Source organism: Megalopta genalis, chromosome 2 (genome assembly GCF_051020955.1).
Source record: "Megalopta genalis isolate 19385.01 chromosome 2, iyMegGena1_principal, whole genome shotgun sequence".
NCBI classification, from domain to species: domain Eukaryota; kingdom Metazoa; phylum Arthropoda; class Insecta; order Hymenoptera; family Halictidae; genus Megalopta; species Megalopta genalis.
The window spans coordinates 18,489,423-18,504,901 of record NC_135014.1 but is presented as its reverse complement, the minus strand read 5'-3'; the positions used below and the strand labels follow the sequence as shown (position 1 = coordinate 18,504,901).

At 40.6% G+C, this 15,479-nt stretch overlaps 1 protein-coding gene across 4 annotated transcripts in view; it reads right to left on the bottom strand.

Moving 5' to 3' along the window:
• Nucleotides 1–1,399: 1,399 nt before the first annotated feature.
• Nucleotides 1,400–15,479, bottom strand: part of unc79 (UNC-79 domain-containing protein) — a 36,307-nt gene continuing 22,227 nt past the window's right edge. For 2 of the 4 annotated variants that reach the window (XM_076518654.1, XM_076518657.1), the window contains 25 exons: nucleotides 15,251–15,364; nucleotides 12,799–12,947; nucleotides 11,718–11,839; nucleotides 11,423–11,654; nucleotides 11,202–11,343; nucleotides 10,778–10,973; nucleotides 8,682–8,955; nucleotides 7,685–8,001; nucleotides 6,465–6,763; nucleotides 6,060–6,149; nucleotides 5,801–5,995; nucleotides 5,497–5,588; nucleotides 5,200–5,426; nucleotides 4,686–4,796; nucleotides 4,467–4,607; nucleotides 4,240–4,394; nucleotides 4,076–4,170; nucleotides 3,704–3,955; nucleotides 3,400–3,627; nucleotides 3,061–3,216; nucleotides 2,816–2,991; nucleotides 2,265–2,538; nucleotides 2,053–2,193; nucleotides 1,863–1,985; nucleotides 1,400–1,749 (listed from right to left, as the gene is read on the bottom strand). In XM_076518654.1, the coding sequence (XP_076374769.1) occupies nucleotides 1,555–1,749; nucleotides 1,863–1,985; nucleotides 2,053–2,193; nucleotides 2,265–2,538; nucleotides 2,816–2,991; nucleotides 3,061–3,216; nucleotides 3,400–3,627; nucleotides 3,704–3,955; nucleotides 4,076–4,170; nucleotides 4,240–4,394; nucleotides 4,467–4,607; nucleotides 4,686–4,796; nucleotides 5,200–5,426; nucleotides 5,497–5,588; nucleotides 5,801–5,995; nucleotides 6,060–6,149; nucleotides 6,465–6,763; nucleotides 7,685–8,001; nucleotides 8,682–8,955; nucleotides 10,778–10,973; nucleotides 11,202–11,343; nucleotides 11,423–11,654; nucleotides 11,718–11,839; nucleotides 12,799–12,947; nucleotides 15,251–15,364 (4,496 nt within the window). In that variant the 3' untranslated portion in view covers nucleotides 1,400–1,554. The remainder of the gene's footprint in view (nucleotides 1,750–1,862; nucleotides 1,986–2,052; nucleotides 2,194–2,264; nucleotides 2,539–2,815; nucleotides 2,992–3,060; nucleotides 3,217–3,399; nucleotides 3,628–3,703; nucleotides 3,956–4,075; nucleotides 4,171–4,239; nucleotides 4,395–4,466; nucleotides 4,608–4,685; nucleotides 4,797–5,199; nucleotides 5,427–5,496; nucleotides 5,589–5,800; nucleotides 5,996–6,059; nucleotides 6,150–6,464; nucleotides 6,764–7,684; nucleotides 8,002–8,681; nucleotides 8,956–10,777; nucleotides 10,974–11,201; nucleotides 11,344–11,422; nucleotides 11,655–11,717; nucleotides 11,840–12,798; nucleotides 12,948–15,250; nucleotides 15,365–15,479) is intronic. The other 2 variants (XM_076518655.1, XM_076518656.1) reach the window with 2 other exon arrangements.

Genomic DNA, 15,479 nt, shown 5'->3' with positions numbered 1-15,479 from the left:
TTATTTGCAACAAACATTTGATCCACCAACGTAATTTCAATATTTATTTATAAAAGGGTACTTCAACTGATATTTATTTTACATCTGATTATGTAAGGTTGCTATTATGGGAGAAGATCAGACAAATTTTCTTTTACTAAAAAAACTAATAGAAACCTGCAAAAAATTTTCAACAAATAAACTCAGAAAAACTTCCGCATCAATGAATTCTTAATATTCTTAATATTTACAACAATTCCGTTTGTTAGAAGTATAGTTAAGCTAAGCAACCCACTGGCCACTCTTCCATTTAATTTGTTAGTGAGTCATATACCAAATACATGTAAACGTACGCGAAAATCATGATTTTCCATACTTCAACAAAAATTTTTACAATTAATAAATCAAAAACTATTTTCAAGATTTATTTTCCATATTTATCGAAAACATCAATCGAAATTAATTAAAAATTATTGCTCAACAAATGCAACAAATATTAAATTACCTAAAGTTAAGGATGATTATTTTTTAAATATTTCTAGTGAATAATTGCAATACCTCCAATGGTTCAAAATTTATAAGAAAATGTCACTGCATTTCTCGTTCCGGAGAATATTACTATTTAAATTAAGCTTGTTTTTCATTCCTAATAGAAAACGCCGGTGTCTCCATCTCGTATTTATCAAACAGCTACATATCTCTAGATAATACCGTTTATGTAACGAAATCTGTACAGCAGTTACCGACCTGCTCAATCCGTAAAGTTACGTGACTACCTTAATCCTTTAAACTGTTCGTCAAAATTACCGACTCTTGTATGCACATATTAATGGAGTACATTCTAGACGAGGTACATACCACCATGGACGTAATGGTTTCAAATTGTTTCTGTTGATAAAACAGTGACAAGCGTTTTATTCGATCTCCAGTAGAGGACGTACGATGTTATTGTTGCTAAACTTTATTTTTCGTTACACAATAGCTAACAATCGAATGTTGTATTTTCTCAAATTATATCGAGCATATCTATTCTCTTTAAAAAAAAAACGTGAAAATGTTTAAAGAATAAATATTTCCGAAAATATTCTTTGCTAGAACCAATTTATTCTTTTATTACCCAAGTAGATCATTTCTAGCAACTATCACCGCATATATTAATTTAGAAAAGCATCAAGCGTCGTTTAGTAGTAATCATTGGTGAACTAAAATCCCTAGGCTGTTATCATCTTCACTTAAATTCTTCACATGTCATGCCATACTGCCATGTGCGGAATGACTAATAGTCTTATCGAGGCTGATTATGCGGCATTTCATGGGAACACCTATATCTCGTCTTATCGAAAACGTTAAAAATTGTCGCGATAAACCTCCACGCTTCACTTCTGAATCAATTAATTGGATGAATGACCAACCGCACCAATATTTAACATTATAAATATATTTTTTGTAACAACCGGTAACGTACGGCATCCGCTAACATTCGTTCTCAAACGATACAACATTCAACATTGCCGCAGGTACTCTATTTATATAGAAAATACTCTCTGTCCAACTAAACGAGAACTCGTCTTTCTTCTAAATCGAGTAGAACTGTAACGTGGCGGTGGAAGATTGCAGCTCGATCTGTCCCATTTTGAACTGCAACCTGTGCAACCACCTCAAAAGCGTCGCGTTCGATTCCCGCCTGGACGGGGTGAAGCTCTCGGTGGTCATCTTGCTAGGTGGGAAGTCCCTGCAGTTCTGCAGACGCATCTGCAAGTGACCAGGTAGCTAAAGGGAACAGAATTCTACGTTAGAATATTTCTCACGAATGTCTCTAAAAAGATACAAATGGTTTCATTAGTAGACTGCGAATCGTGCACGTAAGTTTTCAAACTTTGAACCTGAACATGATGAGAGTACAAAATGGGACTCCAAAGTGGCAGCAGCTTGCTGAGCAAGATGGAGCCGCATTCCAAAAGAGCTTCCAGTAGACTCAGGAAATGTAGATTCACCATTTCAGCCACCTAAAAATACGAATTTCGAAAAACGGGACAAAAGCGTTGACGTTCACTTTACCGGACCGCAACTTACCACTTTGGAGCAGCTAACTAGATGCAATATGCAGGGAGTTATTCTACCCCAGAACTCTAGCAGCATGTTCATTGTGAGATTATGGCTCTCGCTGTTCGACGGATTATTCTTTGACAGCTCCTCGAGGTACATGGTCCACAGCTGGACAATTACAGTATACTTTATAGAGGCTGGATCGAAATTACTCAAGGTGCTAGGATAGTTTAGGGTACCTGGCAAAGTATGAAGGCATGGAACAAGGAGGACATGTACAGGACCGATGTCTTGGACTCCTTGGACTGTTCGGGGAAGCCGGAAAATATCACTTGAACGTGATCGGCGACGTAGCAGGACACTTCTTGAGGAATTGGTTGCGCTACTGGCCACGGTGGATTGTGGTTGTGGGTGTTGTTCATTCCAGAGAACATAGCTGTGTGCGTGAGGGAACCCAAAAGAAGCCAAGAGAGCAGCCTGATGTGTCCTATGCAGTCAAGGTACTCGCGAGCTCTAAACAAACGTTGAACTTTTACTTTTCTTGCAAGTACAGGGATTTTTAATACGGTTAAAGTCCTCTTTGAACTAAATGACGATAGTTAACGCGCCTGTACTATTCGTAGTTGATGCTTCGAAGTCCTAGAAAAATAGGGAATGCAACTGTTTGAAGATCGAGTTAAACATAAAGTTGATCTCCGTCGAGTAAAATCGATTTTCATTCACCAATTTTATGAAAATGAAGACTGTTATATTCTTCTGACTTGATCGGACAAACTAAAAAAACTCTTACCCCTGCTGTAACGTTGATGGAGCAATGATAAGCCATGGTAGATACCGAAGAACTACTCTATTTTCCCTGGTGCTGCCTTTCGTAAGCTCTAGCGCCACATACTGCGCCAATCCGCACTTCAGTATTCCCCCGAGAGTGTCTTCGTTCAGTCCTGCTTGCATTCCTTTGCTGTAACTCTAAGCAGCCAAATTCCATTAAAAACTGAACACGATTTGTACCAGGAAGTGCGGTATCTTCATCTCTACCTTCACTTTGCTGAGCGTGTGAAAGTCTGCCAAGAATTCGAGAACGTCTGTCAGCTGAGTTTTCAGGGTTTCCGAAGCATTTGTATTGTAGATTGGTGATATGTCTGCCTGGATGTTGTCCAATGCGATTGTGTTGGGTAGTGAACCTCCAATGTCCTGGATGTTGAAGATCGTTGAGTTTGTTATCAATTTGATCAATAAAGTGACTCGACATAAGTGCCAAATCAGTGTTTCGAATTTACTCTGCATCAGAGACGAGCGCAATCTTCTATTGCAACACTTAGCTGAAACTTCTTCGGCGAAGATCTGTTTCTTTACAATATTTTGTCATCGGCTTACCTGAAGAACAAAGTGTAGCAACAACAGGAAATTAGTATCGGGTATAGTGGTCTTGAATTTGATAGCCTGAACCAATTCGAACACTATTGTCCTTCCGAAAAAGTGTTTGTCCCTGTCTCGCGTGAAGGTTCTGTGGCACAGATGGCACAGGTCGGTCAGGTAGCTGTACTTGATCGTCGAATTCTGTATAGCGTAGCTTAACACCTTGGCGAACGGGTCCAGCATGCTCTGCGAAAACGACTTCGATGACTACCGTAAATTTAGAGGACGAAACTGGTCCTTAAATTACGAACGAACGACTGACCTTCGACTGTTGGATTCCCGGAACCTTCAGCAAGGAGATTATGGTTCTCAGCAACGGCGTGGTGTCCTCGATAGAGGGCAACATCAGCGTCAGTCTTCGAAACAGGGTGTCGAATTGCGCCAACAGACCGCTCCAGGTCGTCGCACCTGGACCTAGACCTGCCTCCAATGGCAGACAGTCTAAGTACGAGGCAATGTTGTACAGAATCACCGGAAGCCGTTCTGTAGGTAGCGACTTCTTCGTGTTTAATGCCTGAAACGACCTGGTATCTAAATAATCGTCTACTGCAGTCCAGTGCGCTTACGACTAAAGATTAGTTGCTTCACAGCTAAATATTAGTTCATCTAGAGATTATGTAGAAACGGGGATTACCTCAAGTAGCAACTGTAAAGGAGCAATAGGGTTCAGTTCATTGAAGTCGACCAGGGCCTGGGCGACACTCCTGAAGAATTGCATCCTTGTAGATTCTAAAAAACGAAGAGACAACTGTCAATAGTAGGACAATTACAACGAGGTTTTAAGCTTGCGAAATCTACCATTCAAATGCGTTTGGAACATCTGTATGAACACTCCATTGGGCGCCAATTGATGAAGAACGCAGCGTAAAAATTGATGCGCCACGCTGATCGCACCACCTGGCAGGTGCATGTTCGTCTCGCTCTGCCAGGGGTACATCGCGTTTAGGGCCACTCTGTGAACATGACAAATCATCTAAAGATCTTGAATACCACGAAACGTCGTTACCAACACAATCGTAACTCACTTTGTCACGACTCTCAAGATCTCTGGCAGAAGAGGTGCAGCTAGGGACGGTTCGCGGTGAATGAACGTTCCCAGATTGATGATACAGAGACCCAGCTCTTCGTCGGAATACTCTTCCTTCAGCGTTCCGCAATCGGAGCATCTAAATCATAGAATCAGAATTACACAAAATGGTTGACTGAATGTTCTTCCGATCAATTAATAGGGCTTCTGTAATTACCTCTCGTGAATACAGTCGTCGCCAATGCGAAACAGGCTATGCTTCATATTATAATCAGCGCGATGAGCTTGCGAGACGACTTCATAGTTGCTCTGCAATTGCGGCCCAGGCCTAGAACCGCGAAGTCACATAGTCAGCGTTCAATCTACTGGGTGTTCCAAAAATGTCTCGTAATCCGGGAATGAAAGGTTCCTCGGATCATTTGAAGCAAGTTTTTCCTTAGCAAAAATTCAATCCGCGGCTTTGTTTACGAGTTATTAACGAAAAACACCGACCAATGAGAGACGAGCTCGCCTGGCGCGTGGCGGACCAGCCAACGAGCGCACGAAGCCCAGTTCCGCCCATTGGCTCGGCCGTCTCGCGCCAGCTGATCTCGCCTCGTATTGGTCACTGGTTTCTCGCTGAGGAAAAAGTTACTTCCAATGACCCCAGGAATCCCTAATTTCCGGATTGCGAGATATTTTTGGTACATCCTGTATATGGAACTTGCTGCTGAAAGTATCCTGAAAGCTACCATGAGTCAGTGTGCCTCGCCATAGGCCCGTCATGTATGTTGAAACCTGCTCTTCCTGGATTATCACGTTGAATCCTGACATGGTCCTTCAACTTTGCTCTCCGCTCGTGTTCTATGACCTCTATTGCCGTGGATGGAGATTCTAGAGCCACTTGCTTCGTCAGTCTCCTTGGACTGGTTGATCTGCTCGAGTGGACCTCGTTCAACGTTGGCACCAGAGACGCTGACTGCGATATAATCGACAGTTTCAGTTTCATACGATTATAACAATCTTTGTAATTGAAATGCGAGACTCACTGCATTGTCAGACGCCGTGCTGTCTTGTTTTACTGACGCTGGCAGAGTTTCTTTCGCACCTTTGACGGTTCCGTTACTGAACTCTTTCTTATCTGCGTTGTTAAGGAGCAATTAACCTTCAATGCGTCGGAAAGCCAATATATGTATTGACTCGAGCCATGACAGTAAGTTTGTGAAAGGACATATAATATAATATTTCTCTCCCTCTCGAATAAATCTACTGACTTATATGAGAAAATTTGCCGGTCCTCTATAAGATAAGATCATTAATTGACACCGACGGAAAAACTTCGCTCGACGATACCTTCGATCTCGTGGAGATTCAGCCCCTGGCGAAGATGCTTGATCAATCCGCTGAAGTCGCAGGTTCCCTGAGACCCGACTGGTAGCAATCGTTCAGGTTTCGGTAGCTCCAGCTGAGAGATGCTGCGAGGACTCGCGATGTCGCTCACGCTGGTGCAGGTCTCGCTGTTCTGGTCGAACGACGAACCTGGGGAACATGTTGTCCGCATTCCTCGATTAATATTCAGCTCTGACCGAATTCTCACTCGCAGTATACTTACTAACTGTTAACACGTCCATCTTCGACAGCGGGGAATCTGGCGAGCCGTAGGACTCCTCGCATGCTAGAATTCGTTGCGGGGGTCTGGAACCTGCAATTTATTAAATATAACCTTTGGCTCGATCGAGTGTAGGTCCCTCTAGTGACGGAGATAGATCAGGAAAATAAGATGAACGCAATAGTAAAAGTTTCATCGAAGAGAAACCGAAAATAAGGTGTATTGATTATGAAATGAAGAAGAGTCTCTCTTTCTTTTTCAATTGCTGTCCTTCTCTACGTTCGTAACACCACAAAGAAATGTATTAGTTCTACATAACTGACACTCGGCAGACCCAAAGTTGCGACAGTTACAGAGAGAATACTGTAGTTGCACTCTGCAGTCATATCAGCTTTTTGTTACTGTTACCTGCAATACGATTTGTGGTGCCGATCGGCAAGAGTCGTTCCACCAACGGAGTTGTCAAAGGTTGAGGAACGTCTATCCAGCTTTGATTCTGACCGTTTTCGGTGCTGGTGATCTGAGAGGAGATCGAGCTGACCGCTGGTGAACTAGATTGATCGCTACTGGTCACTGTGACCACTTGACCAGGAGAAACTGGCGATGCTACAGTCACAGTTTGCTCTATCCTCTTCTGGCGACTCAGATGTTTCGAAGTTGGCGAGTCCGAGTTGCTCGATGGGGCTGGCATCTTTTCCTTCTCGTGTCTGCAATCGTGTTGCGTTACATTTTAACATCATCTGAATTGGACTTAGAGGGTATTCTAAGAATCAAATTCAATCAATCTTTCGATAGCGGCAGCAGTTTCGTTCACGAATTAACAAATTATCTTTGGTAACATTTTTCTTTTGCGACTCTTGTCTTTTTGGAAATGGTAATGGTCTTCTTTCAACCCTTTGCAGTCGAATGACGACTATGAGGCAGCAATTAAATTTGATTTAATTAGTGAAATTAAGTCTAATATCAAACAATGTTTAAACTTGTTTCTGTTTTATAAACTGTTAAAAATTGAAGTGTGTCATGTGTAGGCCGCGAATGTTATGCATGTATAACAGAACAGGTAGGTAAAATTTTGAACACACAACGAAAATATATATTAAAAGAATTTAGGAACATTTATTTATTATTTTCAACACATTGAAATTATTAATGAAAGTAAAAAATTTCTATATGGCTCACGTTTTGTGCAATCGACGAAAAGAATTTTTATTTTGCATAAAAATCCGCAAACTGATTATGAGCAAGTGTTCAATTTTGCGTACAAACAAAAATGAAAATCGAAAGAAAAGAAAAATCTTCAAAGTAGAAAAATATGTCTTAGAGTTCAGCGTTCAAATATCTAAGGGGTTAAGATATAGTGCTATTATCGAAAATCTTTAACGTTATAAACCTACTAAGCAATAAAAATTGCTGATCTGCATTATCTTATGAAAGTTAGAAGATCGAATTCATTTAGATTTTGTACAGTTTTCGTTATAGTAACTACTTCAATATTGCAATTTATCTAATCATTACCCATGGAAATATCTTTGTAATTTTTATAATTGTAAATTGGGAAACTGATTATTTGATCGTTTAATATTAATAGACTCGTGTTAGGTAAATTTGTTAATAAAACTCGATATTACTTTGGAAGCTGCGGTATTGATGCACAGGTTGCAAAAGCCGTGGCCATCGAAAAGGGTTTGGAGGTCGCCGTTTCCCCATTGAAGGCCACCTGCACAGTAATATTCCTCTCCTGGCTAGCCTTCTGCCACGCTGGCTTCTCCGTGATCGTCCTTTCCAAGATCCCTTTCTCCGGCGTTGATCCTTCCGGGATTTTTTCGGGCAATGCTTTAGCGATCGAGGCGATCTTTTGGAAATCCGCTTGTCCACTCAGAAATGGACTAGTCACCATCATCTTCACTCCCTCGTGGACGCTCCACTTCTTCTGTGGTCTTGGTGGCTGTTTCAAAAAGAAATCATTAAGACGAGTCACAAGTTTCTGCGTCTTCCGCGTAGAAATTGGCCAACTTTGATTGATAACTTCGCGAAAGATCATCATAGGATGATGACTTTTTTTCTAAAACTAAAGCTTGAAACCTCTACTTTAAGATATTCTTCCCGGATTTTAAGATTCATACATCCTCACCACTATAATGATTTCACGTTGAAAATGCAAGGGTTACTTTAAAGTGCTGTAACTTTGCGAAAAAAGAATCGCAGCCGAGTTTCTTTTTCTTTTAAATTAAACGGGAAGAACCGAACTTCGTTAAGCTGCGAGCGGCATTTCCGAAAAAAATTTTACAAATTTTACATTTCGTCAAACTTGGCAATTATTAACGTGACAAACATGACCTTACATTTAAAGAGTTACAATGAAACCTATGGGTGTATGAAAAACCTAAAATCCAGAAACATTACCTTAAAGTAGAGGTTTCAAGCTTTAATTAAGAAGAAAGTCGTCATCCTACGATATTTTTTCGCGGCGTTATCGTCGGTCAAGGTTGGCAAATTTTTATCCAAAACCTTTCTATGCTACAATTTTTTTGAGCAATTAATATTTCGTTCAAGTACACCCGACTCTTTTGATCGGCACTAAGAGAGTTAAATAGGAAAAAAGATTAAAAGGGTCATGTAAATCACCTGATGAGAATCCTCCTCGTTGCCCAAGAACCAAGTGGGCCTAGATATCTCCATCTTTTTGGTGTGATGATGAGCCCAGTCTATCCTGCCGACGAGGTCGAGGGGCGTCGATGCCCTGGCACCGTAAAGGGAGATGCTTCTGGTGACAGCAGATGGGGTGTCCTCCAGCTCGCCGAGCGATCCACCACTACTGCCATGTAAGGTGCTGTCAGATTTTGGGCTCTCGGGTATTGCGGCCAGCTCGGACTCCGTATCATCCGCATTGATCGAGTAGCTTCGCAGAGCATTCACAATAGCGGAAATTGTAACAAGCAGCTACTAGTGTAAGCACAGGCACAAGTGATGTACTCTTTCTCTCTCTCTCTCTTTCTCTCTGGCTCTCCTGGACACTCTATTAATCGGACACTCTAGGATGCTCGAGCCTTCGGGCTATCCTGATAATGCAACAGTGAGGTATAGTACTCACGACGACCTCTATCAGCTCGGTTTCCTACCGTAGGACCTCGTTTGTGCGAACTAGTCAATGCTCCACGTCGGATAGACGATCGTTTTCGTTGTGGGTCGGTGTGTTTTCAAAAGTACAGGAATTTTCACATACATTGTCCAGGTGTAGATGCAGTGATATTTTGTGAGCAATTGGATCGAAAGTGTTAGATCTGACAAAATTAACCCTCATCCCTTCCCGGTGTCAATTTGACGCTATTTTCAAGTTTCAGAGTATATTATCCTGTTATTTTTTTCAGGAAAATTGATCTCGGACTTTGTGACTTTTATTCTTTTAACATGAAACACGTGTAACTATCAATGAAAAAAGCGTGCAACGTGAAGATGTGACGGTATTTGTTACGAAAAGAGTCTTGTGTGTTAATTTGACATGAATTTCACGAGCAGGAGAAGACATGTCACTTCTTGCCTTATCGAAAAAATACCTAGAAGCCGTGGGCAGCTAAACTCTAATCTACTTCGGAAGAATTTTGAATGGATGCGAGCGATGACGAGTGCAAACTTGAACGATGAGCAACAGTAAAGTACGGAATGTGCATAGTTCACATTAATATACGTGTATAAAATCAGTTACACATCGTTTCATGTGAGAAATGTGAGAAGAACATTGCGCAAATATGTTTTCCTTTATTTCCAATAAATATTTAGTAAAAGAAATTTTGTGCCTCTTATTATATTGGTCTTTTACGATATAGTGTCAATTTGACGCACGAGGGACACATTAAGTTGGAGAAATGAGGGCGGGACGAGGGTTAAACTAACGAAGGTGGCTAATGAGGGTGGTTAACGAATAGACCGCGGATCTTCGAACAAACGTTTCTTCTCTTCTTCGATTATCACGATAAGTTGCTGTTCATTTTATTCCACAGAATCCGGAGCCTGCCTACGAACCTCTGTTATCCTCCGTTGTCCTTCGACATGTTCGGATAAGCGAGGTTCTACTGTACTAAGTTCTGTTCTCACGATTCGAGAGAAGTTGATTTGTTTCGCAGAGAGGGAAAGATATTATTTACAATCTGGTATCGCATTCAATTGTGATTATCCTCGCCTCAGTTACTATGGTTGCTTTGTCATTTTGTGGATCGATCGTTCAAATATCGACTTGACAGATTCTTGAGTGTGTTATTGTTTGTTTCGCCAAGTGCAAGCTCTTTATTGATTCTATTTCTCAGATTTTTCGAACAGGGTTAAGGGTTAGACTGCAGATTTTTGTGCAGAATGGACATTTCCCGCGTTGTCAGCAAAATGCAGACAATTACAAATAATTCATTGTTTCTCCTCATAATTTCGATAGTTCACAAATTCTTAAATATTTCTGGCGCGTTCACTTTTCCGCAGAACTTTCAGTTAGAAATGCATAAAATCCGCAGTCTAGTTTACTCTTATGGCAGGACGTTTTTTGGTAGAGAGATAACAAGATCGACAAAGGTGAGGTTCAAAGAAGATCCATGAAAGTGCAAAGTCCGCAGACGTGTCAGTCGAGGAACATTCCAAGCTATAGTTAGCCTAATGCTCTACCTTCTCGTGGGGGGGGGGGTCTAGGATTTCATCTAAAATGCAGTCGAATCGGACAGAGGTATGAGTGAAATGACCTGGAATGTTTGTTGCTGTAGCGACAGCTCGGCGCGCTCTCCTCCCAGTGGGTCTCCATTTGACTGTGCGTTGCACCTGGACTGCGCTGATGCACCGAGACCATAGGAGTCCTTATGGGAGGACTCTCGGTGTTCAGTTCTCCTATAGCGTTCATTCCTAGGTCGTGGTCCACGCCGAGGGACGGTTGCGATACGTCTAAAAGGAGACGCGATTGATCAAAGTCGAAGCCAGCTCTAAGGCAGAGTTGGCATTATTCGAATAACCTCTTATCTATATTATTATTCGAATGAATAAATAATTTAATAATTATATTCACGAATAATTTTTTCGCGGATAAGTTACTATTACCTTATTCGCGAGTAGTTTATTTACGAACAATTTGCGAAGATAGAAATAAAGTAGATTGGTTAAAGATTGAGCTACCACGTGATCTAGAAGGCGGAGCACTCATCACCACCGCGGCAGGTATCTTCTTGCACTGATGGTGCTGCATGTCCAGCGTATTCAGCACGATCTTGATTAACACCTGAAGCTGGTTGCACCAGGGTTGCTGACCGTATTGACACTGAACAGGACAATGGCAGAGAATGCTGACAATTTTACAGAGTGTAGAAAAAGATCAGTTCGAAATAAGTCATTTGTACCTTGTAAAGGATTACTAGAAGAGCCATGAGCCAGGATCGCCTGTTATGGGGTTCGAGGTACCAAAGGCTGTAGGTTGGAGCTTGATGGTCCATGGTGGGCAGTCCTTGAGGAGGGCAAGGGGAATGTTGTAGAATGGCTAGCACTGGAGGTGTCATCACCCATCCCATTACGTGATTTTGATCCAGAAGTTGGGGGAGGTTGGCGATGAAGACGTTGAACACCGGAGAAACCCTACAGAATTATGATTGATCAACGAAATGGAAAAGGAAAACATTGTTGCTTGAATTAGGGTACCTTAAACGTTGAGGAGAAGTGTGGAAAGTCCTTTCAGTCTGGTTGTAGCCTAACAGGAGGTAAAGGTGTCTCAGAACGATTCCTTGGGTCTTGGACAATGGCTTCTCGTCCGTCGGGTAGGCCTATGAATTATGTTGATAAAGTAATGATTCTAAATACGTCGGACCATAAGTTTGTGAGATTTTAATCTCGAACTAAATTTCTGGCGTAATAATTGCCTAACAGTTATGTCTCATAGGATAGCATTTGTTTTCTCTTGTTGGCCGATTGTTTACTTATTCGTTTCGTGTGAGTAATAAACTGATTACAGTAATTTCATGGAGGTCGGAATTGAAACCGGCAGATCTGAGAATACTAAGTCGCGATTCTTCGGGCCTTATCACGATTTAAAGGCAATTCGGAGGCTACGTGGCGCGATTCAAAGGCAATTCGGAGGCCACATAACATGATTCGAAGACAATTCGGAGGCCAGATGGCATCGATGTAGCAATAAATTACATAGGCGTAGGATTAGCGCAGAGGAAAATTCACAGCAATCCGAAATTTGGAATTTTCGGGAGAAATTACTGTACTTCTTTGAAAATATATATTATGGCGTGTCAAAGTTAACAAGAATGAATATATTAAATCGTAAATGTTCGTTCTCGTTAACTTGACACTCCATAGTTTTCAAACATTTAATCACTTTATTATTCACGCGGAACGAATAAGTAAACAATCGCGCAACAGGAGAAATCCAAATCTATCGAATGAGTCATTACTAGACTGCGGATTTTATGCGTATCTGGCAAAAATAAGTGGATGAAACATAAAATTGCGAAGTATTAGGAGAATTTAATGATTTTATTACGCTACTTTTTGACTTCTCGAAATTATTAAAAGAAATAATTAATTTTTATTTCATTCCTGTTTCTTGCAACCGTCTTTGAAAATTTATATTTTGCATAAACATGCGTAGTCTAGTTATAACTGTCAGGCAATTATTAGACGGGAAATTGTATGGTGTGGATTATATTATATTATAATTGTGGATTATATTGGTCAGAACCAGAAGGATTGGAAAAAGAATGAATTGTCTTACCTGGTCTTGTCTGGATAGAAACTGCATCAGTAGGAACACCAGCAGGTGCATCGTCTCTTTGTCGGCTTCCTCGTAGTCGACGATTTTGTTGGTGCATCCTGGTAGTGCACTGGTCTCATCGACCATGTTGAGCGAATGCACATGGCCATCTGCAACGGTGAACGATATTAACGTATGCACTTCTTCGGCAGGGCAAAGAAAAGTCGGAAGGAAAATTCTTGTCTACAGAAAGTCAGGTCAAAGGAAAGAATCTTACCATCGTTATCATACAATAGATAGATTATAAGTTAGTGTCTAAGATTCGTTACGAAAAGAAGAAGATGTATAGTAAGAGTATCACAAGTCGACTTAAGATTAATGAAAGAGGAATGTCCAGGCATTAGCTACGATCGTCGCAAAATCGAATGGTCGTTCAAGGTATTTTCTCCGACTGCACGACATTTACGGAAAGATCCGAATGGTTAAATCATTAAGTATGAAATGCATAGATTTTATAGCAAAATCGCAAACTAAAGTATGCATTTCATGTTTAACACGTTCCGTGCCGAGCTTTTTTTACTCGAATCTTCACACTTTGATATTTTACTAAAACTTGATGTATTACGTGCAATTATTAATTCTCGTACACATAACAACGTAACAAAAACTTATCAACGCCCATTCTTGCGGTGGAAATTGATTCTTCGGTTCTAAATTTCTTGTAAACAATTTGTTCAGTTCACTAAGTAAACATGCAAGCGTGTACCATCGATGGTACACGTGGCACGGAACGTGTTAATGACCTAATAGTATGACCGCTAAAGTGATCTTGAACAACCAATTTCTTCGCGCTCAAGTTTAAAAAGACTCGCAATATTTATAGAAAAGCATAGCACAGCAGAGAATGCAATATGAATTAATCATAATATAAAAGCCAACGAGTAATCTATTCTAAGATATATATACAAGGAAACTACTACTCGTTGTAATGATTAATCGCATTCAAGAAAGTAAGAACCAATCCCAGAACAAGCATACTCAGCTCGATTATCAGCAGCCATACGAATACTTAAGCATTTCGAATCGCTAGTACACGATTTAGGAAAGTTGAAATCATGTAATATGATTCTCAAAAATCGTGATTAGCAATCCGAGACTTTGGAGCTTCAATCTATACGGAGATGAGCAGAATTTTATAACCCAATGCACCGTTCACAATATTTAAACATTTATAATATACTATATATCATAATATATTTTTCAATCCTTCAAAACGTTCACTTGTTAAATCGCCGCGTATATAAATTGTTGACAGTAAATCAATTTATATATTTTTGCAAGAAGCAAATAAAAGCAAAGATCTGCTTCTGGATAAAATTGAACTGAACAGTGCACCAGGACTAACCGTTGAACTTTGACTCGAAAAAATTATAGAACTCCTCGACCTATCAATCCCAAAGTAAAAAATATATGTCCAGTTACCAGATGGCAGAATTGATTTTATAAGACGATTTGTCTCATTTATGAGTGTTCCGTCCATGCATCGACACATGAAAATGGATAACCAGATAGTAAGATCGACTTTGTAAAATAAGTCGGCTAGCAGACGGCAAGATTGACTTTCTAAAACAATCTGTGTAAGTGATGAATGCCTTGTACATCAATTTCCAAATGGAAAAGAGATGGTCAGCTTGCAGACAGTAAGATTGACTTTATAAAACGATTAGTCCCACTTATTTCAAAATGATTCATCTCTAAATGGAAAATAAATGGCCAGCTACCAGACAGTAAGATTGACTTTGTAAAACAATCTGCGTAATTGATGAATGTTCTGTACATCAATTTCTAAATGAAAAATAAATGTCCAACTAACAGATAGAGAGTAAGGTTGACTTTATAAAACGATTAGTCTCATTTATCACAAAATGATTCATCTTTAAATGAAAAATAAATAGTCAGCTACCAGACAGTAAGATTGACCTTTTTAAAAACAGTCTGTGTAATCGATGAATATCCTGTCCATTTTCAAATGAAAAATCAATGGCCAGTTACCGGACAATAAGATCGACTTCGTAAAACGATTCGTCACATTTACGTATGTCCTGTTCGTGCATCTTCAAATGAAAAATGATTGGCCAGCTATCGGAAAATAAGATTGACTTTTTCAAAACGATCTATCTCTCTTATGGATGTTCTCTGCATCAATGTCCATATTTGCTCGAACATAAAGATTTGCTCATCTCCTTAGCGCAGCGTCAAGCCCAGCTTCCAAAGCAATCCTCCAAGTTACCCCATAGACAGGGACTTACCGATGGTCCCACATCGAACACACACCTATCCCGAACGTCGACATCCTCGACAACATGATAAAGTATCGCATATACAGAGTGGGCGGGGAACACGGGAACATTGAACCGCGTAACACAGAGGAATGCCACGTTTGTTTTTGGGCAGCGCAGACACACTACTCTACCTGGTATACTGTTATTAGGTGGGGTGGACCCCAGCAACTGACCCAGTCCGAATCTGGAGCTCTTGCGCTTCAGGATAGGCGCCGAGTATTGCCGGCTGTACACCTTTTCCTTTTCTGCGCGGTCAGGGAGGTGGAACACAAGTCAAAAAAAAAAAAGACAACACACGCGTGTGTACGGTCAAGCGTCGACTAAATCATGTGAAACAGTTCAGTTTAACGAAGTCACCAC